Source organism: Bos indicus, chromosome 24, assembly GCF_029378745.1.
Source record: "Bos indicus isolate NIAB-ARS_2022 breed Sahiwal x Tharparkar chromosome 24, NIAB-ARS_B.indTharparkar_mat_pri_1.0, whole genome shotgun sequence".
NCBI classification, from domain to species: domain Eukaryota; kingdom Metazoa; phylum Chordata; class Mammalia; order Artiodactyla; family Bovidae; genus Bos; species Bos indicus.
Window position 1 is genome coordinate 978,196 of NC_091783.1, and position 24,318 is coordinate 1,002,513.

Sequence of the window (24,318 nt, forward strand, 5' to 3'; positions counted from 1 at the left end):
CCCTTCTTCATATGATAACTGATTTTAATATCAGGATAGAACTGGTCTTATGAAATAAATTGGAAATGGGAAGCATTCCTTCCTCTTCTATTTTTAAAAAGAATTTGTGAAGAATTGCTATTAATTCTTTATTAATTAAAAGTGTTTTAATTGAAATATATTTGACAGGTAAATTAAAGGTACGTGTTGACACATTTATATACTGTGATATAATAGCCAAGTAGTGGTAATGAGTACCTATATCACATTACATATTTACCATTTTTTTTAATGGTTGGATGATCACGTTTAGTCTCCTAGCAAGTTTGATGGTTGGAACAATCACTTTTCATCTCCTGGCAAGTCTGATGGTTGGATGATCACTTTTAGTCTTCTGGCAAGTCTGATGGTTGGATGATCACTTTTAGTCTCCTGGCAAGTCTGATGGTTGGATGATCAATTTTAGTCTCCTGGCAAGTCTGATGGTTGGATGATCACTTTTAGTCTCCTGGCAAGTCTGATGGTTACGACTGTACTCACTGTGCAGTGCGTCAGATCCAGGGGCTTCTTCAGCACTTGCTTCAGGTTTATTGGTTCTTCTGAGTGTTTGGTAGGATCAGACAGTGAAACCAATCTGGGCTTGTGCTTTCTATGGAAAGTTTAAAAGGACTAATTCAGTCTTTTACTTGTAAATCTATTCTTACTTTCTATTTCTTTCTGAGTTAGTTTCAAGAGAAATTCTTTCTTGGAATTTGTCCAGTTAATCTGTTATTTGTTGGCATATATTGTTCTTATAATCTTTTTGATTTCTGTAAAGTTAGTGGTAATGATCTCTCTTTAATCCTTGACATCAGTAATTCGAGTCTCCTCTCTCTCTCTCCATCTTGTTTTGTTTCTTGCAGCTAAAGATTCATGCATTTAATTGATTTTTTTCAAAGAGCCAACTTTTGGTTTTGTTGATATTTCTCTATTGTTTTTCTAGTCCCTAGTTTATTTCCACTTTAGTGTTTATAATCTCTTTCCTTCTGCTTGTTTTGGGTTTAGTTCTTTTTTTTTTTTTTTTTTTTACTTGTTAAGCTATAAGGTTAATTTATGGATTTGAGATATTCCTTCTTTTTTTATTGACATATAGTTGATCATCTTTTTTAATATAACTTTTAGCCATAATTTCTTTGTAAGTAATGTATTCACTGCATCCTGTAAGTTTTGGTATGTTTTCATTGGCCTTAAAATATTTTTAAATTTCCTTCAGGATTTCTTCTTTGATTCCTTTGTTACTTATGAGTGTGTTGTTTAATTTCCACATATATTAATGAATCCCCAAGTTTCCTTCTGTTATTGATTTCTAGGGGTTTCCCAGGTGGCACTAGTGATAAAGAACACACCTGCCAATGAAGGAGACCTAAGAGATGCCAGTTTGGTCCCTGGGTCAGGAGGATCCCCTGGAGGAGAGCGTGGCAGCCCACTCCAGTATTCTTGCCTGGAGACTCCCATGGACAGAGGAGCCTGGAGGGCTGTAGTCCATAGAGTCGCAAAGAGCTGGACACCACTGAAACGATGTAGCCTGCATGCATAGCACACATGCCTTGATTTCTAATTTAATTCCATTGTAGTTGGAGAAAATATTTTGTATCATTCCAGTCATTTTAAATTGAGGCTTGTTTGATGGCTTGGCCAATGGTCTCTCCTGGAGAACGCTCCATGTGCACTTGTGAATGATGTATGTCCTACCCTTCAGGTGGGGTAGAGGAGCGTCTGGCTAGGTTTTGTAGTGTTGTCAGCTCTTCTCTTTCCTTATTCCTCTGTCTGGTTGTTACGTCAGTTACTAAAAATGTGTATTGAAATCTCCGACTGCCTTATTTGTGTCTCTTTTCACTTCTGTCAGTTTTTGCTCTTTATATTTTGGAGCACTGTTGTTAGGTGTGTATGTTTATAGTTTTATCTTACTGATAGATTGGCCCTTTTATCATCATAAAATTTTCCTTTATGTCTAGTAATCGTTTTGTTTTAAAGTCTGTTTTTTTCTGATAGTAGTATAGCCACTGTAGATCTCCTGTGATTGCTGTTTGTATGGTATATCTTTTTCCGTTGTGCTTTTGACTTCTTTTTTATATCTTTGAATCTAAAGTATGTCTCCTGTAGAAAGCATATGCTGCTGCTGCTAAGTCGCTTCAGTCGTGTCCGACTCTGTGCGACCCCATAGACGGCAGCCCACCAGGCTCCCCCGTCCTTGGGATTCCCCAGGCAAGAACACTGGAGTGGGTTGCCATTGCCTTCGTAGAAAGCATATAGTGGATCTTTAAAAAACTTCATCTTGCGGCTCTGGCCTTTGATTAGATATTCACTTCACTCACATTTCATGTCACTATGTCTGGATTTACCCTCGCCACTTCACTTTCTGCTCTCTGTCCTCCCATCTGCCCTAACCTCCCCCTGTTCCTTCTTTATTACTTTCTTTTGTATTAAGTAAACACTTTTAGGGTAATATTTTAATTCCTTTTGTAAGCCTTAAATATATATATACACACATATGTGTATATAATAGTATACTACATTGTATCACGTTATGTTATTTGCTTGGTGTTTGACTCGAACATCAAAGTTTATGATATGCATCTTACCAAAATCTACTTTAAATTTATACTAACTTGATTTTTAATCAATTAAAAGAGAAAAAGAGAAGAAATATGCACTTTTACTGCCTTTTACCTACATGATCACCATTACCTATACTTTTTGTTTTTCTCAAGTGGATTATAATTACTGCCTGAGGTCCCTTTATTTCAGAATGAATAATTTATTTTTAGTATTCCCTATAAGATGGGTCTGCTAACAAGAAATTCTCCCAGATCTTTTTTATATGGAAATGTCTTTGTTTTGCCCTTTTTTAAAAAATGTTTTGCGGGAATTCCCTGGTGGTCCAGTGGTTAGGACTCTGCTCTCACTGCCTAGGGTCTGGAACCTGGGTTCAGTTCTTAATCAAGGAGCTAAGATCTCATAAGCTGTATGGCCAGGAAAAAAAAAGTTTTGCTGAATGTAAGAATTTTGGTTGACAGGGCTTTTTTTTTTTGGCTGCATTTCAAATGTGTTTTTCATTTTCTCTTGCTAATTTCTCTTTCAGCCATGCCACGTGACTTAACAGGATCTTGGTTCCCTAATCAGGGATTAAACCTGAGCCCTCGGCAGTGAGAGTGTGGAGTCCTACTGGACTACCACTGGACTGCCAGGGAAGTCCTTCTCTTGCTGATTTCAAGAGTTTCTCCTTTGGCATTCAGCAGGTTGACTATGATATGTGAGGGTGTGGATCCCTTTGCGTTCTCCTTTTTGGAATTTGTTAAGCTGCTTGGGTGTGCAGATTGATATTTTCATCATATCTGGGGTTTTCAGTCATCATGTCTTTGGCTGTCTTCCTCTCCTTCTCCCCTCCTCTCCTCCTATGTACATGTCACATACTTGTGCACTGACTGCTGTCCCATGTGTCTCTGAGGTCTTGTTCAGTTTTCGGAATTCTGTTTTCTCGTTCTGATTGCATGATCTTTATCAATCTGCCCTCAAGTTTGCTGATTCTTCTGCCAGCTCAGTTCTGCTGTTGTGCACCAAGATTGTGTCTTTTGACCTCAGTTTCTGGACTTTGCAATTCCAGAATTTTCATTTGGTTCTTTTTAGTAATTTCTGCCTCTTTATTGATATTCTCTGTTTGATGAGACATTGTCAGTATACTTCCTTTAATTCTGATTTACAAAACATTTATTTATTTGTGGCTGCACAGGCTCTTCGTTGCTGTGTGCGGGCTTCACACTGCGGTGGCTTGTCTAGTTCTGAAGTGCAGACTCAGCAGTTGTGCATGGGCTTAGTTGCTTTGTGGCACGTGGGATCTTCCCTGATCAGGGATTGAACCCGTGTCCTGTGCATTGGCAGGCCAGTTCTTATTCACTGAACCACCAGGGAAGCCTTTCCTTCCATTCTTTATGTGTGGTTTCCTTTAATTTTTTTAAAAATCAAACGTTTTGAAGTTTTTTCTTCAGACCGAAACTTCAGAAGTTTCAGACTGCTTTGAAGTCTTTTCTGCCAAATCTAATGGTTCTTCTGTCTCTTAAAAAGTAATTTGTTTCCTTTTTTTCCTTCTCTGTATGGGCCACTTGCCATACTTTGTTGAAAACTGGCTATTTTAGATAAAATACTGTAGCAACTCCAGATACCGGCCCCACTGTGCTTAGGGGCTTGTTTTACTAGTCTCGGTGTTTAGTGACCTGGCCTAAGGGTACCAGGAGCTGACCTTGACTCTCCTTTGTCCCCCTGTTAAGCTTCTGGGGAGGGGTGGGGTCTGACACTCTGATCAGTAGCTGCTTGCTGTGTTGATTTTGACAACAGCCTCAGGCACGTGGGGACCCACCCCATCCCCGCTGCTGGAGTTCCTGCCCCCGGGCTCGCGCCACTGTGTCCGCGGTCGCTCGCGCGTTCCCGGAAGCGGCAGGGCGGGCCGGCCACACGGGGGCGCGCGGGCCACGTGGCCTGGATCTAGGGCCCCTTGCGCGGACCCGGGTGTCCGCAGTTAACTGGGTCTCGGCCTGATGGGCGGGGCGGGCGCGAGGATAGGCGGCGGCTGCGGCCCGGGGCGGCCGTACCCCACCCCCCGGAGGCGGGAGGCGTGCGGGTCTGACCTACAGCCTGCCCGGCGACAGCAACCAGGCCTCCGCATCCGCCCCGCCTCCGGCCGGCCCACGCCGACCCCAGACCCTTTCTCTTTGTGATGTGTCCTCACGATCTGAGAGCTGAAGCTGTCCACTGAGACTGGCCAAGGGGTTGTGAGTTTTTAAAAGTTGGCTCCGCGGAGCTGCGCTTTCCTGCAGCAGAGCCCACGTAGGGGAGCCCTCCGGGCCGTCCCTGGGGGCACAGGGGCCCAGGCCAGCCGCGCGCATCCTCACTGGACCCTGGGCCTGGGGCAGGTCACCGTCGCTGACCCGGGGTGCCCACTCATTCGCTGGTCCTGGTTTTCTCTGGCGAGGAAAGCGGCAGGCCGAGCGCAGCATCCCCAGGTGGCGGCGGCTGGAGCTGCTGCTGGAATTGCTCTGATCCAGGGCAGGAAGGGCAGTCACCCTCTCTTGAGGCCGCTGCTCTCTCCGGCATCATCGATGGCCGATCTATACCCTTTGAGACCAAATCTCTTACATAGTCGTTTGGAGAATAAAAATACAATTCGATAGGAAATCAAGTCCTTCTTGCCACTAGGACACAAGCTCCTGGTGCAGATTCTTCAGATAGCAAATGGCTTCTTAACTCAGAAGTGATTGGACTGAGCAGGGAAGGAATGGCTTTGTGGATCCAGGGAGCCTCAGACCTTCCGCCAGCCAGGTGGGGATTTCTCCACGTTTACATAATTGGGAAGCTTCAGGGATGTGTTGGTCACCACCAGGCATCTTTAGCGGCAGCTCAGGGGCAGGCGAGCTGGGTGGATTGGAGGCCCTGTGCTGATTGACTGGCCCCCATGTGGGCCTAGGACCTTCTTTCAGCTCTGAGTGCCTTGCCATCCAGACTTGCCCTTTGGGGCCACTGACTGGAAACCACATCCGGGGAGAAAGCACATCCCGCTTGAGCTGGGGGCTTGCCAGGGGAGTGAGGGGAGGTGATTTGTATTAACACCTCAGCTCTCGTGGGCATCCTCCTGTCGGCGTTCTGCCTGCGTCCCTGTTCTCCAAGCACCATCCGCTCACGCACAGAGTGGGATGCAGCGGCCCAGGAGGAAGGTGTCACCTGAGTGGCTCTGTTTCAGGAGTAGGGTGCCAGCCCGCCCCTGTGCCTGGTCTAGAATCAGTTTTGAGAGGGGGTCCAGACCATTCTTTCTTAGCTTATTTTAAAAATTATTAACAAAAAAATCTTTGACGTAGGAATCCCTAAAGAAGTATAAGAAATTCTTGATTCTTCTGATTACAGATCAGCGATCTATACATTTTATTAAGCATCTTCTGTGTTCTTCTAACTTTTTCTGACTAAACTCTGCAAGTCTCACTTCATGCTTTCTGTATCTACCCAGTGTTATCCTCAGCCGACATTTTTCTTTATGTAATTTCCTGCTTTTTTCTCCCTGCTGCTTGTTTTAACTCACCACATCAGTTACAGTTAATGGGTAGAAGGGTCATTAAATGTCTTTTAAATTGTCCAGGATTCAAATGACAGCACCTCAAACTTAAAGTTTGAAAGAACTTTTTTTATCTTCAGTATTAGAGAATATATTCTCTAAAGTGAATATGTATGTCTGTATACAATTTGAAAGTGCACAGTTCATTGGTTTTTAGTACTTTCACGGTGTTGTGCGGTGACCACCACCATCTCATTACAGAATATTTCCATCAGCCCAAAACAGACCCCACACTGCCCAGTTGCCTTACCCCAAGCCCTGGTAACCACTGATCTGCTTTCTGTCTCTGTTTTGCTTATTCTGGACACGTCATGTGAGGGAATAATACAGACTTTTGTGTCTGAATTCTTTCATTGAGCATGTATTTTCAAGATTCATCCAGGTGGTAGCCTGTGTTAGTACTTAATTCCTTTTTAAGGCTGAGTAATATTCCACTGTGTGGCTGGACCACATTTTGTTTATCCATGTGTCCAGTGATGGACATTTGGGTTGTTTCTTGTTTTGAATAGTCCTGCTGTGAATAATCATGGGAAGTTTTCACGTGAACAAGAAGGTTTTCAGTTCTCTGGGATATTTACATAGGAATAGAGTTGCTGGGCTGTGTGCTAACTCCACGTTTCATCATTTGAGGAACTGCGGGACTGCCTTTTAAAGTGGCTGCACCATTTTAAATTCCTATCAGCTGTGTGTGAAGTTCCCAGTTTCTCCACATCCTCATCAAGACTTTCTATTTTCCTTTTCACTTTTGCCATCGTAGTAACTGTGAAGTGATATCTCATTATGGTTTTGACTTGAGTTCCTTACAACTCGTGATGTTGAGCATCTTTTCATGTGCTTGTTGGCTATTTGTGTGTCTTTAGAGAAATATTTATTTGGGTCCTTATCATTTTTTAATTGTGTTGTTTGTCTTATTGTTGTGAATCATATATATTCAAAAGGAATGTGTACGTCTTCTCCCCCGGGAGTTGTAAGTGGTGCTCGTTTTGTAGACTGTCGGGCTTCGGTGTCCTGCGGAGCCTCTCTTGGCCCTGTCCTCTCCGAGGGACCGGGACCTGTGTGTCTTCCCCGTAGCAGCGCTCATGCTTCCTCTCCCAGCCTCTCTGTACCGGCCGTGGTTGGATGACTCAGGTCCTCAGGAGCCCGTGGGTGCGGCCCCCCAGGGTTGCCTGGTCCTTGGCCCGTGCACTGAGGATGTGTTGAGAGCATGTCCCTTGGGGGTGTCCTTAGCTACCTGCAAGTCCAGGAGGCAGAGAGGTGGACGGTCTCCAGCAGTGTTCCCTCCCGGCTCTGTGACCTGGAAGAAGCCCGTCCGGAGGCAGTGGGGGCTCTGTCGCGGGGTGTGGAGGCCCTCAAGGATGCTGGTGGTGGCCACTGCCCCGGGCTGTGACGGGGCAGGGTTGGGATGCTGGCAGTTCCCTCGTGTGAGGACACAGGGCCCGTCCTTGCACCTGAGGGAGCCCGAGTGGCAGAGATGGTCAGGGAGACCCGGGAGGGCCTTAACCAGGAAGCTGGCCCCTTCTTTGCCCCAGAGAACTGGCAGATAAAGCCGCGCCAGGTCTCATCCAGCCCACGTGCAGCTCTCGAGACTTAGCCATGAGGTGGGCTTCCCAAAGACAGAGGGCCTGTCCCCCTGCCCTTGCTCCTCAGGCCCCTCTGAACTCCCTGTCCACTCAAGCAGCTCTGTTTCCTTTTAGCAGCTTTACTGAGGTCTGATCAGCATGCAGTGAGTGCATCAAAGTGTGAAGCTCTGGTCAGTTTGGGCCTGTGTACAACCTTCGCCCAGACCAAGACAGTGAACATGCTGGTCATCCCACAGTTTTCCTCTTTGTGACTCCCCGCCTCCCCCAAATACTAATCTGCTTTCCGTCACCATTCATTTGCATTTACTCGAATTTGACACATTTACTGGAATTTTACCAGAATTTGGAACCATCCAGTATATACTGTTTTGTCTGGTTTCTTTCACTGAGCATAATTATTTTGAAATTTGTCCAAGGTGTAGAGTGTATCAACAGTTTGTTCCTTTTTATTGTTGAGTTATGTGGTTATATTACAAGTTTTCTGTTTATTAACTGGTTGATGGATATTTGGATCATTTCCAGTTTGTGACTGTTACAAATGAAACTGTGAATGAACTCTCGCGTTCAGGTCTTACATGAACATGTGCTTTCTTTTCTCTTGGGTATATACCTAGCAGTGGACTGGCTGGATCGTATGGTAAGTGTATATTTAATTTTTAACGAAATTGTTGCACTGTCTTCCCAAGTGCTGTACCATTTTGCATTCCCACCAGCAGTGTGTGAATTCCAGTTGCTTTGCATCCTCATCAATACTTTGTATAGACCTTTTTAAAAAAATTTTTTTTTTCCATTCAAATAGGCGTGTGGTAGCATTTCATTGTTGTCTTACTTTGCGTTTCACGAATGACGTCACATCTTTTCACGTGCTTGTTTGTCATCCTTAGAATCTTCATTGGTGAAGTATCCAGGTCTTCTGTCCCTTTAAAAGTTGTTCTTATTGAGTTGTGAGTTTTTAATGTTTTGGATACAGGTCCTTTCATCAGATACATGGTTTGCAGTATCTTCTCCCTGTCTGTGCTTTGTCTTTTCATTCTTTTAGTAATTTCTTCTGACAAGCCAAAGTTTTTAATTCTTTATGAAGCCCAGCTTATTAGTTTGTTCTGTTGTTGATTGTGCTTTTGGTGTCAGATCTGAGGCATCTTTGTCAAACGCAAGGCCACAAAGGTTTCTCCCTGTTTTTTTCCTGGTAGTTTTAGGTTTTACATTTAGATCTGTGATCTGATTACCTGTGAGTTACTTTTGTTTCTGGTGTGAGGTATGGATTCAGCTTTACTGCTTTTGTGTATGGATGTCCAAAGACTGTCTTTTTTCCCCACTAAATCACCTATGCATCTCTGTCAGAAGTCGGCTCTCTCTGTGTGGGTCCGTTTCTGGACTCTGTTCTGATGAATTGGTTTATTTCTTGGTTCCTGTGCCAGCACCACACTGTCCTAATTACTGGCTTGGTACTGAGGCTGGGATCAGGTAGTGTTAGTCCTCCAGCTTTGTTCTCTGTTCTGTGTGCTTTGCCTTTCCATGTGGATCTTAGGGTCAATTTGTCACTTTCTACATTAAGCATGCTAGGACTTTGGTTGGAGTTATCTTGTATCTATAATCTGGGGAGACTAGTCATCATTATGCTTGTGCAGAGGGTGTTACCACAGCCACCCTGGGGCTGCTGTCCTTAGAAAGGCCTGCTTCCCCAGCAGGCCCCTGAGTGATGTCCGGGAACTCGGATTTTGGGAGACTTCCCATTGTTCCCAGAATTGGCAAGAGGTGCTGTCTGTGCTTCAGTTGTCTGGACACCTGCTGTCCTTCTGGAAGTCTGGAATTTCACTGTGTTAAGCAGAGGGTGTCACGTGACCAGCCCCCGGTAAAAACTCTGGGCACTGAGGCCTTGATGAGCTCCCCTGGTCGCTGTCCGTTGCTGGAGGATCAAGCTCATCCGAGGGAGAGGCTCCTGGAAGCCACAGCTGGAGTCCTCTGGGCGCTGCCCACCTGCCTTTCCGTTCTTTGGCTTGGCTATGTGTCCTGTGGCCGTGTGTCACAGCTGGGACTACGCTGGCACGCTGGGTGAGTCCCCCTGAAGATCACCGGACCGGGGGCTGGTCTTGGAGGCTCCGACACGACAGCGTTGAGACTTCCAGCATAGGAGCTCCGTAGGCTCTCTTCTTACTTGTGTCTTCTTTGGTTTCCCTCAGCAGTGTTTTGTAGTTTTCAGTGTACCCATCTTGCACGTTGTCAGATTTGTCCCTAAGTATTTCGTATTTTTTATGGTATCGTGTAAGGTATTGCTTTTTAAACTTAGTTTCTGATTGTTCACTGCTAGTATGCAGAGATGCAATTTACTTTTATAAGTTGCTCTGACAGCCTGCAATCTTGCCATGCTCATTTGTTCGTTCTCGTTGGCTTTACTGGGTCCCTTATATATTTGATAAGAAGATCATGTCATCTGTGAATACGGATTGTTTTACTTCTTCCTCTCCCCCCTTTTCTTGCCTGATTGCTCTGGATGGCGCCTCTAGCACAGTGTTGATTAAAAGTGATGAGAGCAAACTTGCTTGATTTGGTCCTGATCTTAGCGAAACGCATATGTCTGTTTATACCCTGCCCACCTTAGAGTAATTGTTAGATGGTTAACTTACATGTGCTAAAACCCCTGCTACATTGTCCTTCTTTGTTTAAGTAGTCCCTGGTCTTGTGTGTGTGTGCGTGTGTGTATGTGTGCTAGGTGCTCAGTCATGTTCGACTTTTTGCAACCCCATTGACTGTAGCCCACCAGGCTCCTCTGTCCATGGGATTTCCCAGGCCAGAATACTGGAGTGGGTTGCCATTCCCTTCTTCTCTATGCAGGGGATCTTCTCTATGCAGGGATCAAACCCAGGTCTCCTGTATTGCAGGAGGATTCTTTACCACCTGAGCCACCAGGGGAGCCTTATCTATTAATAAGATTTAAATGATAAGAAAAAAGTCACATATATTCACCCACTTAGTTACCATTTACAATGGTCAGTTTTGATCAGATGTCAGACATTGTGAATTTAGTTTACTGGATATTTTTGTGGGCTTTAGACCTTCTTGAGATTAGTTCTGGGAAATGCAGCTGGTCATCTGTGGGGCTCTTGGTCTTCTTGATCTCATCACACTTTGCCATCCTCTCTTGTCTCGGATATGTGATAAATATTGTTAAAATGCATGTGAAGGTTCTTTCTCCTTCCTCCCATGTTTCACTGATGTATCCTTTTGGAAGGGGCCAGATGCTCCCAGGTGCTGGTATGTTTTTCTGGAACGTCAGAAACAGTGGTCCACAGTGGAGCTCCTGAAAGAGACGTTTCTCTGCCTGAGATACGGTAGGGATAGGCTTTGGAAAGTGGGAGTCGACTGTGACTTGTCCTCTTTCCCCCAGACCAACTCTGATCCCGCCTCCTCATGCCCTTTCCTGCCCTCAGGGAGCTCTGTCTGCACCTCTGGAGGGCACGCAGCGGTCACCAAGTGATGCTGGCCTTGGAGGCACAAACCGGCCTCCTGAATCTTGTTTTTTGAGTGCTGTTTGTCAAACGAGTGTTGAATTGGGCAGGTTTACTCCTTTACTGGAATTCATGCGATGCTTATTGATGATGATGTCTCATTACAATCATTAGGACCCTTTGAGAAAATACCCTTGAGTTATTCATTCAAACCGTGTCTATTTGGTCCCTTGGGACCTAACCGTAGACCTGTAGGCAGGTTGCATAACTGTTTCTAGGCCCCCTGCCCCCACTCAGAGGCGGGGCCTGGTGATGCTGTGGGACCACACCCATGTCCCCTCCTGGCCCCTCCTGCCTCCCCCTGCTCCTCCTGCCCTCTCGCCTGGGCTGCCAGCTGGTTCCTGGGTGTGGTCCTCCAGCAGGCCTGTGCTTAAGCTGCAGAAGGCGAATGATGGTTCCGCATTGGAGTCGGGTTTACTGCTGGTGGTTGAGGTGACCACACTGTCGTCACAGCTGCAGCAGTGGGTGCTCAGGTGGTCGGACTGTTGGGTGATCATCTGAGAGCTGTGATGCCTGAGTATCGTCTGGAGTGTGGATTCTGACCCACATGGTTGAAGGTCTATAAACCTGAACGGCAGGAATTAGGCTCATTACTGCAGCTCATCACAATTAGTCACCGTAAAAAGATCCATGTTCTTGTCGCTTAGGTTCTTGCATTGTGTGTGCCTATTTACTCATGTCTAACTCTTTGCCACCCCATGGACTGTAGCCCACCAGGCTCCTCTGTCCATGGGATTCTCCAGGCAAGAACACTGGAGTGGGTTGCCATGCCCTTCTCCAGGGGATCGTCCCATCGAACCCGAGTCTCCTGCATTGTAGGCAGGTTCTTAGCCACTGAGCCACTGGGGTTGCCCCTCTTGAAGTGAATTATTTGGCTCTAATCTTTTGGAGGAGGCAGGTCCCTGAGCATTGAGTCCTGGGAGGCTGGCACGTGCAGTGCATCCTGCCAGCACTAGGTTCCTCCTGCGTGGCCTGGCTTACCCGCTCAGGGCCCTCGCGGGTGCCAGGCTGATGGAAGGAAGCTGCTCCGTCTGTCGTGCTGGGGGCAGAAAGTGGGTGAGGGTTCATCTGACTATATGTTTCAGAAGGAATTCTTTAAATTTATCTGAGGCTGTGTTTTTTGTCACAAATGAGTTTAGTTACATAAAACACAATTTTGTATCTTCTTTGTGTAAACATAGATCTTTTTGCACACTTGGCAAATGGCAGCCATGTAACTGAGCTCTTTGGCAGGTGGCGGCCAAGGTCTGGGCACCTCGCGCTCCCAGGGACGCCCTCTCCCCACTCCCCCGTCTTAACCCCACTATTTGGTTTCCGTGTTCCCCTGCGTGTCTGTCACGGTGGACTCAGGGAGGGGTCCTGTCCTCGGTGTTCATTGAGGGGAGGGGCTCGACAGGGCGCTGGTGCCGCTGAGCACCACGGGGTGACCTCTGACCTTTGCTGGGCCCGTTTCTGGCATTTGTGTGGATGAATATTTTTGGCTAAAACAGCTTTGCTGAACCTGCCTGTGACACAGTGGGACAGGGACCAGCAGACTGGAGACAGTGACGGCCTGAAGGGAACCAGCAAGAGAGGGGACGTGGTCACGTGGGCCCCGCAGCCTGCCGGAGCTGTGGTGAAGCCCCGGGGCCCTCCCTGGAGAGCAGGTGGACATGTGTGACGCGAGGCTCTTCTCTGGGCGCTGTTCACCGTCCAGGCTTGCGCCGACGTCCTGGACTGGGGGCAGATATTTGTTCAAGTACCTGAGTATTCTCAGTCACATCCTCCTCACGCTGGCCTCGCCCTCCTCACTCGCATCCTCCTCATGCTGACCTCGCCCTCCTCACTCGCATCCTCCTCACGCTGGCCTCGCCCTCGACCCCGCCCCCGGTTCACGTCTGTTTCTTTTGCCCTAGACTTCGACCCCCACCACTTCTGGCACTGGAGCAGCTTTGCGGACTACGTGCAGTGTGTCCTGGCCTTCACTGGCGTGGCGGGCTACATCACCTACCTGTCCATTGACTCGGCCCTCTTTGTGGAGACCCTGGGCTTCCTGGCCGTGCTGACCGAGGCTATGCTGGGTGTGCCGCAGCTCTACCGCAACCACCGCCACCAGTCCACGGAGGGCATGAGGTAGGGGCAGAAATCAGATGTTCAGGTATGGCTGCTCGGTGGTCAGTTCTGCTAGGAAAGCTGCCTTCATGAGCAGTTTCGGTTTGCTCACTGGTCTCCTGATCTCTTGCTGTGCAAGCAGGTGAGTCTGTGTTCAGCAGGTGAGGGGAGGCCAAGAGCCTCCTGTGAAGCAGCTCACCGCCAGCCATGGATGGGGTGGGGGTCCACGGATGTTTCCAGAAGGCGGAAGGTTCAAGCCCTTTGATGCAGGAGATAACACAGCAGCTCCTTCCACTTGGCACCACCAGGAACAGGTCCAGGCACTCCCCGGTGAAGCAAAAACAGTTTATTTGCAATAACATCAGAAAGTGTAAAGTGCTTAGGAATTAACTTAACCAAGGAGGAGAAAGACCCATACAGTGAAAACTGCAGAGACACTGCCTCTCACTCATTCAAATGGTGACCGTCAGAAGAACAGCAAGCGTTGGTGAGGATGTGCAAAAATTGGAATTCTTGTGTTCTGTTCGTGGAAAGCAAAATGGTGCAGCTTCTGTGGCAAACAGTGTAGAATTTCCTCAAAATATTAAAAATAGAACTACTAGGTGCTAAGTCGTTTCAGTCATGTCTGACTCTTTGTGACCCCATGGACAGTAGCCCACCAGGCTCCTCTGTCCTTGGGATTCTCAAGGCAAGAATACTGGAGTGGGTTGCTATGCCCTCCTCCAGGGGATCTTCCCGACCAGGAATTGAACTGGAGTTTCTTATGTCTCCTGCGTGTGACCCAGCAATTCTGCTTCTGGCTGTATAACCAAGAGAATTGAAAGCATGGTCTTAAACAGATATTGTAAGCCCATGTTCATAACAGAGCAACAACCCAAGTGTCCATCAGTGGTTGAATGGATAAGCAAAACGTGGTCCGTCCGTACAGTGGAAAATTAATCAGTCTTAACAGGAAGGACATTCTGACACGGGTTCCAGTAGGGAAATTTGAGGACATGATGCTCAGTGGAATAAGCCAATCACAAAAGACAAATACTATGTGATTCCACTTATATGAACTTAGAGTCGTTAGGTTCATAGAAGATACTACGGCAGAAAGTGAAGAGGAACTCAAAAGCCTCTCGATGAAAGTGAAGGAGGAGGGTGAAAAAGTTGGCTTAAAGCTCAACATTCAGAAAACGAAGATCATGGCATCTGGTCCCATCACTTCATGGGAACTAGATGGGGAAACAGTGGAAACAGTGTCAGACTTTATTTTGGGGGGCTCCAAAATCACTGCAGGTGGTGACTGCAGCCATGAAATTAAAAGACGCTTACTCCTTGGGAGAAAAGTTATGACCAACCTAGATAGCATATTCAAAAGCAGAGACATTACTTTGCCAACAAAGGTCCGTCTAATCAAGGCTATGGTTTTTCCAGTAGTCAGGTATGGATGTGAGAGTTGGACTGTGAAGAAAGCTGAGCCCCGAAGAATTGATGCTTTTGAACTGTGGTGTTGGAGAAAACTCTTGAGAATCCCTTGAACTGCAAGGAGATCCAACCAGTCCATTCTGAAGGAGATCAGCCCTGGGATTTCTTTGGAAGGAATGATGCTAAAGCTGAAACTCCAGTACTTTGGCCACCTCATGCGAAGAGTTGACTCATTGGAAAAGACTCTGATGCTGGGAGGGATTGGGGGCAGGAGGACAAGAGGACGACAGAGGATGAGATGGCTGGATGGCATCACTGACTCAATGGACGTGAGTTTGAGTGAACTCCGGGAGTTGGTGATGGACAGGGAGGCTTGGCGTGCTGTGATTCGTGGGGTTGCAAAGAGTCTGACACGACTGAGCAACTGAACTGAACTGAACCATGGTGGTTGCCAGGGGCTGGAGGAGGGGAGAAGGGGGAGTTAATATTTAGTGGTTATTTATCTATAGTGCTTTTGAGTGAGTGTCTCTCTGTACAGATTTTTTAGTGACTTGTCTAAGTAGTATATTATGCGTATAGAACTTATCACATAATTGTGTCATCATTTTAGCACTTTGGATGCAGGGTAGAAACTTTACCTCCCTTGATGATATATTTAATACATTATATATTATATACATAAAATGTTCCTCTCCACTTATAATTTTCTTAACTATTTCTCTATTCATATTTAGAACATCAGATAATGTTATAATTTTTGCTTCAATCAGCATAATACACAAAATTGAAGAGGAATAGGAAAGTGTATTATATTTACCTTTATTTTTGCTTATGATATTCTGTCTTCTTTCCTACTCCAATATTCCTTTTCTTGTTTTTTTTTTCCCCCTTGTTTTGAGAAATTTCTGAAACCAGCCTTTAAGGGTATCAGGTGGTGGCCATTTTTTTCACTTTTCCCTCACCTGAGAATGTCTCGATACCCTTTCATCTGAAGGATGTTTCTGCTGATGTAGGATCTGGTTTGATAGTTCTTTTCTTTTAGACCTTGAAAAATCTGCCATTTCCTTCTGGTCTCCATGGCTTCTGATGAGAAAGCCATTGTCGTTTTATTGTTTTTCCCTATTGTTGTTTAGTCACTAAGTCGGGTCCAACTCTGCGACCCCATGGACTGCAGCACGCCAGGCTTCCCTGCTCTTCATTGTCTCCTGGACTTTGCTCAAAGTCATGTCCATCGAATCAGTGATGCCATCCAACCATCTCATCCTCTGTCGTCCCCTTCTCCTCCTGCCTTCACTCTTTCCCAGCATCAGGGTCTTTTCCAGTGAGTCAGCTCTTCACGTCAGGTGTCCAAAGTATTGGAACTTCAGCTTCAGCATCAGTCCTTTAAGTGAATATTCAGGGTTGATTTCCTTTAGGATTGACTGGTTGGTTCTCCTTGCAGTCCAAGGGACTCTCAAGAGTCTTCTCCAACACCACAGTTCAAAAGCATCAATTCTTTGGCGCTCAGTCTTCTGTATGGTCCACCTCTCACATCTGTACATGACTACTGGAAAACCACAGCTTAACCATGTTTCAACTTGCCAGCTCATCCGCTTGACTGATGACCTTGAGGACATGGACTGCATCCCATTGATTTCTTTCCCCAACATCTGACACAGTGTTTGGAAAATTACAGCAGTTCAGTAAATATTTGTTGAATGAACTAATGAAGGATTAAAATAGTTGATTCTCTAAGTCACTCTTGGGAAATAGGAGAACCCTTGGGGATGCATTTATGAACATGGAAAATTTACCACTGTGGGTACCTAGCCAATTGGGCTAATTCTTAGAGAATTTGTACACAGTGGCGAAAGTTGCAGAAGGCCCCAATGGGTACCACATTCCTGGTGGGTACCACGTCCCTAGTGGGGCTGCAGTGACTCATCCAGCTAAGGTGATGTTGGAAAGTTGCCTGGCCGGACCTCGGAGGTTGGGGCTGCTCTATGGAAGTGCAGCTACAGGCGTGGCCATCCCACTTCTGGCCTCAGTGGGGTGGGGGGCGACCACGGGAGTGACAGGACAAGCAGAAGTTCCTGGCACTTGGAGGGGAGCCTGGGGAGCTGTGTGGGGGCAGGCAGTGCTGTCTGAGGAGGTCCTGACCTTAGGACGTGAGGGATGCGTGTGGTCTTGTGCTCTGTGACTGCAAGCCCCTCTCCCCTGGTGCCCGCTCATTTGACTCCGCCCACCTACCTCCTGAGGGTGCTGGTGTGAGGGGTCGGGGTGCTGGTGTGAGGGGAGGGGTGCTGGTGTGATGGGTCGGGGTGCTGGTGTGAGGGGAGGGGGTGCTGGTGTGAGGGGGTTGAGGTGCTGGTGTGAGAGGAGGGGTGCTGGTGTGAGGGGTCAGGGTGCTGGTGTGAGGGGGTTGGGGTGCTGGTGTGAGGGGGTTGGGGTGCTGGTGTGGGGAGGGGTGCTGGTGTGAGGGGTCGGGGTGCTGGTGTGAGGGGGTTGGGTGCTGGTGTGAGGGGGTTGGGGTGCTGGTGTGAGGGGAGGGGTGCTGGTGTGAGGGGGTTGGGGTGCAGGCTGTGAGGGGTCGGGGTGTTGGTGTAAGGAGGGGTCAGGGTGCTGGTGTGAGGGGGTTGGGGTGCAGGCTGTGAGGAGGTTGAGGTGCTGGTGTGAGGGGGTCAGGGTGTGGGGTATGAGGGGGTCAGGGTGCTGGTGTGAGGGGGTTGGGGTGCTGATGTGAAGGGCCAGGGTACTGGTGTGAAGGGATCAGGGTGTGGGGTGTGATGGGGTTGGGGTGTGGGATGTGAGGGGTCAGGGTGCTGGAGTGTGAGGGGTCAGTGTGTGGGATGTGAGGGGTCGGCGGCTGGGATGAGGGGTCGGGGTTCTGGTGTGAGGGGTCAGGGTGCTGGGGTGAGCGGTCGGGGTGTGGGATATGAGGGGTCGGGGTGTGGGTGTGAGGGATCGGGGTGCTGGGGTATGAGGGGTCGGGGTGCTGGGATGAGGTGTCAGGGTGCTGGGGTGAGATGTCAGGATGCAGGTGTGAGGGGTCGGTGTGGGTGTAATGGGTCGGGTTGGTGGGGTGAGGGGTCGGGGTGCTGGGGTGAGGGGTTGGGGTGCGGGTGTGAGGGCGCAGAGGCAGAGGAGTTTCCCCGGGGCGGCAGGCAGCAGGAGCCCGCACTCTGGCTGAGCGGGTAGGAGAAGGCCTGGAGGTGCTGCAGCGCCAGCCCCGAGTGGGATAGAGGCCCGGCCGTCAGCCAGCGGATCCTGAGCAGGCCCCGAGCCCGCGGAGGAGGCCGGCGTCGCTGCTGCAGTTGGCTGTGTGTGCAGGGTCCTCTCCAGACTGCGCTCGTCCTCATTAAGGAGACTGACCTGATTACAGGCAGCTGCCGGCCCAAGAGCAGGCTCTGGGGCCAGCGTGGTGAGGATGGATGGTTCTGCGAGCCCAGGACAGCCGGGCTCTGGGGGGTCTGCAGGGCCAGTCCTGGGGCAATCCTGCGCTGCTGCCCGCGCCCCCTGCCAGCTGATGGTGCAGGCGACGCAGGGCTGTGCCAGCAACGGGTGGCAACGGGGCCTCGGGCTCAGGGCAGGGCTGTGCTCCTTGCTCCTGGGCATCGAGCTGGGGTCTGTGCAGGGTGACCTTGCTCTGTGTGCTTTTAAAGGCCCAGCACCCGGGGACAGAGGAGCCTGGCGGGCTACAGTCCACAGGGTCACAAGAGAGTCAGAAATGACAACTGAACAACAACTCTCTTTCTTAGTGAGTGAGCAAGCTGAGTGCTTGGAGAGAAAGTGCAGGCGTGGAGCCTCATGCAGTTTTGTTTCCTGTAAAATTAGTTCTTCTTCACAGAAGTCTGTGTAAGAGAACCTCTAAGATGAAGGGATGTTCACACGATAGTGGATTAAATCTAAATCCGCTGTGTAAACAGGCCGCCCCAGCCTCTCCTTCTCTCAGCCCAGCTCACGGGCACCTGGGCTCTGCATGTCCTCTCAGGGGTCTTCCCTCCGCCCCAGCCCGGTCTCTGCTCTGTCCCTGATAAAGTCCGTCAGTCTGGTTGTCGCACTGTCCCCAGGGCAGGGGCCTTCTTTCCTTGCAGTGTCCACAGTACCCAGAATGGCCTGGCTGTCAAAGGTCAGTGAGTCTGACTCCATGATCCTGAGAAGGAGACGCCAGGTGTCCCTGTGCAGCTGGGGCTGGTCTGACCTGTGCCCCCGGGGCCAGCGCCCTCTGCCTGTGGGTTCAGGGAGCCTGAGCCGTGGCGGCCGGGGTGCCCTGAGTGTCCAGCCCGACACGTTGCAGCCGGATTCCCGGGGGGCAGATGGCTGGCTCCCAGGTAGAAGCAAGGAGGGTGGGGTCGTGAGGGAAGTGCCCCTCGCCTGTCCACACCCCAGCCTGGAGGAGAGAAGGAGGCGTGCCAGGTATGCATGTGGTGGCCCAGTTCAGCCTGAAACCAGAACCTGCCCCAGCCCGTGACACCCTGGCCGGTGGACAGCCCCACTGGTGAGGACACAGGAGCCCCCTGAGGTTGGCTCCTCCCATCCAGAGTCAGGACTAGAGCCCCCCCGCCCGCTCCCGTGTCCACGCCTGGACTCAGGACTCGGGCTCAGGGCTGCCCCTGGCCCCTGGCCCCCATCCCCAGTGCCCAGCAGCTGCACCGCATGGGCTGACCTGAGCATCCTCAGGTGTCCCCCAGGGAGGTTTCTGTTTCACCCCCAAGACGGAGCAGTCCTGGACCTCGGGACTCTCGAAGCCCTGCGGTCAGGGCCAGCTCAGATCTGCTGCGGGACACAGCCTCAGACCATCAGGAGGTGCGAGGCAGGACGGGCTGTGAGGTCCTGCTCAAAGACCAGCTTCACCCATCTCCCAGGGGACCTGCTCAGAGGGTATGCGCCCACACACACAGGTGTGCACACACACTCATGCACACAGACACATTCACACATGTGCACACATATTCATACACACACACTCACATGCATGCTTTTGCTGCCTCTGCCTTGGAGGAAATGCAGGAGGTACTTTTGAATGATTTCCCTTTACAGAATGTTAAGCGATTGTTGGAATGGTGCTTCTGAACCAGTAATAGAAAGTCATGCAGCTTTGAAATAAGGTCACTAATTAGCACTGCAGCCCTGAAAGGCAACTTGTGAGCCAAGTTCCCTCCTCCTTCCTCCGCGTTTTGCTGCATTAGAAGATGTTCCCCAACAAGTAATTACTGGAGAGCCTGGGGGCGGGTGGAGGGGGCCAACGTGGGGAAAACCAGTGGTGGATCCAGTTATGACCGAGGAGAGGGAGGGGCGGGCAGGAGGCCGGCGGATGGAGGGGTGTTCAGAGACAACGCTGGCCCTGGCCATGGGGGCCCCAGGAGGAGGTCATGTGTGTGGTATTGCGAGGCGGGGACGCTTCTGGGCGCAGCAGTTCTGGCCGGCTGCTGGCTCGTCCCAGCCGGGACACTCCTGGCTTTGACAGCAGCGTCCAGCATCTGGGAAGTGCTCACACGGTCCAGCTCCAGACCTGCCCTCGAGCCTGGGGCCTCAGCTGCTTGGGAATCAGGGGCGGCGTCTCCCCGGGGCCACATGCGCGTCACTCCCAGCCCCCCACCCATCGTCCTCTGTGTCGTCCTTGACCCGTGGTGAGCCTGCCATCGTGAGTGGAGGTGCCGTGCACAGTGCCCATTAGAGTGCATGTGTGGGTGTGCACACGCAGGCACACCTCCACCACAGCACACACCACACTTGCACACCCAGGGGCCAGTCAGGAGACGAGGAGGGCTGGAATTAGAGTTCAACCAAAGCCCTGGAACTTACAAAGATAACTTCATGGAGCGGTAGCTTGTCACACCATCACCCATTTAAAGTACCCCATGCAGTGGATTTTAGTGCATTCACAGAGCTGTGCAGCCATCACCAGTCTAATTTTAGGACGTTTCATCACCTGAAAAGCAGTCTCGTGCCCGCTGGTGATCACTCTCCACTGCCCCCACCTCGGCCAGGCCTCAGAACCACTGATCTGCTTTCTGTCTCCACGGCTCTGTCTGTTCTGGACGCGTTAGAGAACTGGAATGACATGGCACATGGTCCTCTCTGCTGCTTTCTCTCTCCGTCATGCTCCCAAGGCCAAACACAGTGAGCGGCCAGCATCTATCCTTCCTGAGTGACAGTCACTGTGCTCACAGGTCAAGCTCTGCTGGTCTCCTCTTCAGTTGGTGGACATCTGGGCAGTTTGGCATCTTCTTGGCGACCATAAGTGGTGTTTATGTGAACAGCAGTGTTGTCTGTGTGCCAGTTTCTGCGCGGATGTGTGTTCCTCTGTTTTGGACACACTTAGGAGTGGAGCTGGTGAGTCGCGGCCGCACCATTTTACGTTCCCGCTGGAGGTGCGGGATTCTGGCCTTTGCACAGCCTCACCAGCACTTGTTACCTTCTCATCATAGCTGTCCGTGTGGGTGTGAAGTCGGGTCTCCTGTGGCTTTGATTTGCATTTTCCTGATGACTGATGACGTCAAACACCTTTTCCTGTGATTATTGGCCATTTGTGTATCTTCTTTAGAGAAATGTCTGTTCAGATTTTTGCCCATGTAAAAATTTGATTGCTTGTCTTTTCTTATTGACTTGTAGAGATCTTTAAATATTCTTATTGGTTTGCATACATCTCCGTTGCAGGCCATCTTTTCACACTGCAGCACAAAAGATTTGAATTTTGGTGAAGTGTATCTTTTTAAAAAAAAAAAAATTGCTATGCTTTTGGTGTCACATCCAAGAAATCTTGTGACCCATGATCACAAAGACCTACTCCTGTGTTCTGGGTAGGTTTTGAATTTTGGGAGAGCTTTGGATGGGCGGGAAGGAGGGGAGGTGTGGGCGCGGGCTCGGAGGTGGGAGTGAGGAGCGGCAGGGACGCATGTGGGCTCAGCGAGGCCGGTGCAGGGGTGAGGCTCCTGCTGTGTGGGCGCTTGCTGGGGAGAGGCATTCTGCATGGCTGGATGGGGCAAGGGTAGGTGAGAAGTATTTTAGGAATAGTCGTCGGGCTGCTCGGTTTGGGAGGAAAAATGCTGGCGCCAAGAATGAAGTAACGGGAGCCTGGATTAAACTCATGGGGAGGATCAGGCACAGGACACAGCAGCTGGAGTTGGGGCCAGGGTGAGGAGGAACCTAGAGAAAGGAATCAGCTCCCAGGCCACCCACCCTGCCCACCCCCAGCTGAAGAATGCAGCCTGGGGACAGTCCCTGCCTGCCCAGACCAGCTCCCACAGCTTCTCCGTGCCCTGAGCTCCCTGTGCTGTCCGAACCCCGGGCTGGCGGCCCTCAGTCAAGGAGGGGTCTTCCTAGAGACCCCACCATGTGCAGCGGGCACGCTCCGGCCTTGGTACACACGAGGACATCCCTGGCCTGCTGGACGGTGGTAACTGGGCCTCAGGGCTCGCCCACCTGATAGCTGTTGAGGGTAACGGGTGACCTGACCCCGTGGGGGAGATGGGGTCTGGGCCTGTGCACATGCCCACAGCGTGCAGGGTCTAGGGTGACCAGGGGGTTCGGAACATGAGCTTGTGTGTCAAGAGTGTTCACACCTGGCACACGGGCTCCCGCAGCTCAGGGTGGCGCTTGGACTGGCAGGAACAGTTTGATTAAACATTTGCCCTGAGCCCTCAACACGTGGGGCTGGTCGTGGGGCCTCGGAAGGCTGTCGGATTCCTGCTTCTGGGGCCAGAGCCAACTGAGGGCCAAGGCCAGGAGAGGCGTCTGGACAGCTAAAAATGTCTGTGTGTGTCAGGCAGAGCCCAGCTCTCGGCGTTGACTGCACGTCTCCACTTGCTAGGGTGAAGGTGCACCTGTGCCTTCAGGCCCAGAGGGACACCAGCTGGGACGGGCTCAGCTGTGCCTTCTGCCACCCCTCTGCAGCCCTTCCTGCCCTGCGAGGCATTTGCATGTGTCCTTGGGTGAGTCACCCAACCTCTCTGTGCCTCAGCATCTCCTCTCTAAAAGGGGCACTGCACAGGCCACCATGTGGTGTCTGTTTTTGGAGGGAGGGTCCTTGGGTCTCCTGCTACGTTCTGCTGTCTATGGGGGAGACCGTGCCTTAGCTCTTAATTTCATAGAATGGAACTAGACTCATTTATGACATTAGTTCTCTTCCCATCTTCACAGCTGTTTGCAGAAATTGTGGTTGCTTGTCAGAGCTTCTCCTGGAAATGCTTGCTCTGTGGGGGTGGGTTTCCTTTGAAATGGAAGTGCTCTGAGCTGGAGAGCTGGGAGCAGCCTCATTGGCAGGCCGGCATCTCTGCAGCTCTGGTCTGCCGTGATGCCCGCAGCCTCCTGGGGCCACCCGGCCATACCAGTGCCTAGTCCCTTGTACTTGATGCTCCCGCTGCTGCTGTGGACGTGGTCTCATCCCAGCGGTCACTCTGGTGCGTTCGCCCACCACGTTGTATTCGTCCCCCTGCCTCTGCGCTCCCCCCAGGGTTTGACGTGTGCAGGCTGACCCCAGCCGCTGCCAGGCAGCCCCTGTGCCCCCACCTGCTGTTCCTTCCAAACACCGCTGTGGGTGGTCCCATCCATTCCCCTCCGTGTCCATGATGTAGTCACCTGGCACACTACTACTTCACTCTCAAATTCTGAGTTGGTGCTCCAGAGCAGGACAGAATTCAGATGGAGAGAGGGGCACAAGTTTGTGGGGGAAGATGCCACATAGAAGAGAGGACAGCAACAAAACACCTTCCCTCCCGGTCCTCAGCCTCTGGCCAGGGCCCAGTAGGTCTCATCCACAGGGACCAGTCAGCAGAGGCCAGTACACTCAGGATGGATGCTCCCCAGACTACCAGTCTCAGGTCTTTTCATGCCGGGCCCATGTCTGCCTTGGGTGCACCTACAGACAGGACTGGATGGACGGAGCAGCCCTGGGCACAGGAGTGGGCGGACTGTGGGAGGACGTAGTGCATGGACGACAGGACGCGTCTTGTTTCCCCACATCTGTCATTCTGGACTCCTGCACAGCCCCAAGCCCAGAAAGGTGCACAGGGCAGAAAGCTTTCTGTCTAGGGCATGGAAAGGTGTTCCCCCGGGACCTTTGGGGCAGACCGCCACCCAAGTCCCATCCTGGCCACTGACTGCTGGCCGTGCTGTGCAGATCCGAGTGGTTTTGAAAACTGAACTGAATTCAGCCATAGTCCCCAAATACGAGCCACAACTTGCAGCTTGAACTTAACCATGTCAGTTTCCTGCTGGAACAACAACAACAAAAAAAACCAACATTCTCCACGGGATTTCAGCAAGACAGAGTCTCCTTACGTAGTGTTAAAGATCTCCAGGACATAAACCAAAATTACTCACCATGAAGACTAGGAAAATCTCAACAACTCTCAAAAGACAACAGACAACAAAGAATCGACACAGAGACTGGAATTACCAGATTTTAAAGGCACTGCTGTAACTGTTCTCTAAGGAACAATAGCAGATAGTCCTGAAAGCAACGCAAAGATAGACCATCACAGGGGAGAAATAAAAGCTATGAGAGAAATAACTAGAAATTTTTAAATTGAAAAATATAGTAGCTGAACAGAAAACATACTTCATTAGTTCATTAGTAGAATGGAGACGACAGAGGACAAATCAATGAACTTGAAGATTGATACAAATCATCTAT

General features: G+C 50.1%; 1 protein-coding gene across 3 annotated transcripts in view; it reads left to right on the forward strand.

Moving 5' to 3' along the window:
- SLC66A2 (solute carrier family 66 member 2) overlaps positions 1-24,318 on the forward strand; it is a 41,144-nt gene that overhangs the window by 13,841 nt on the left and 2,985 nt on the right. For 2 of the 3 annotated variants that reach the window (XM_070778612.1, XM_070778613.1), the window contains one exon: positions 13,097-13,313. The exons of the other annotated variant lie outside the window; for it this stretch is intronic. In XM_070778612.1, the coding sequence (XP_070634713.1) occupies positions 13,097-13,313 (217 nt within the window). The remainder of the gene's footprint in view (positions 1-13,096; positions 13,314-24,318) is intronic. 3 annotated transcript variants of the gene reach the window in all.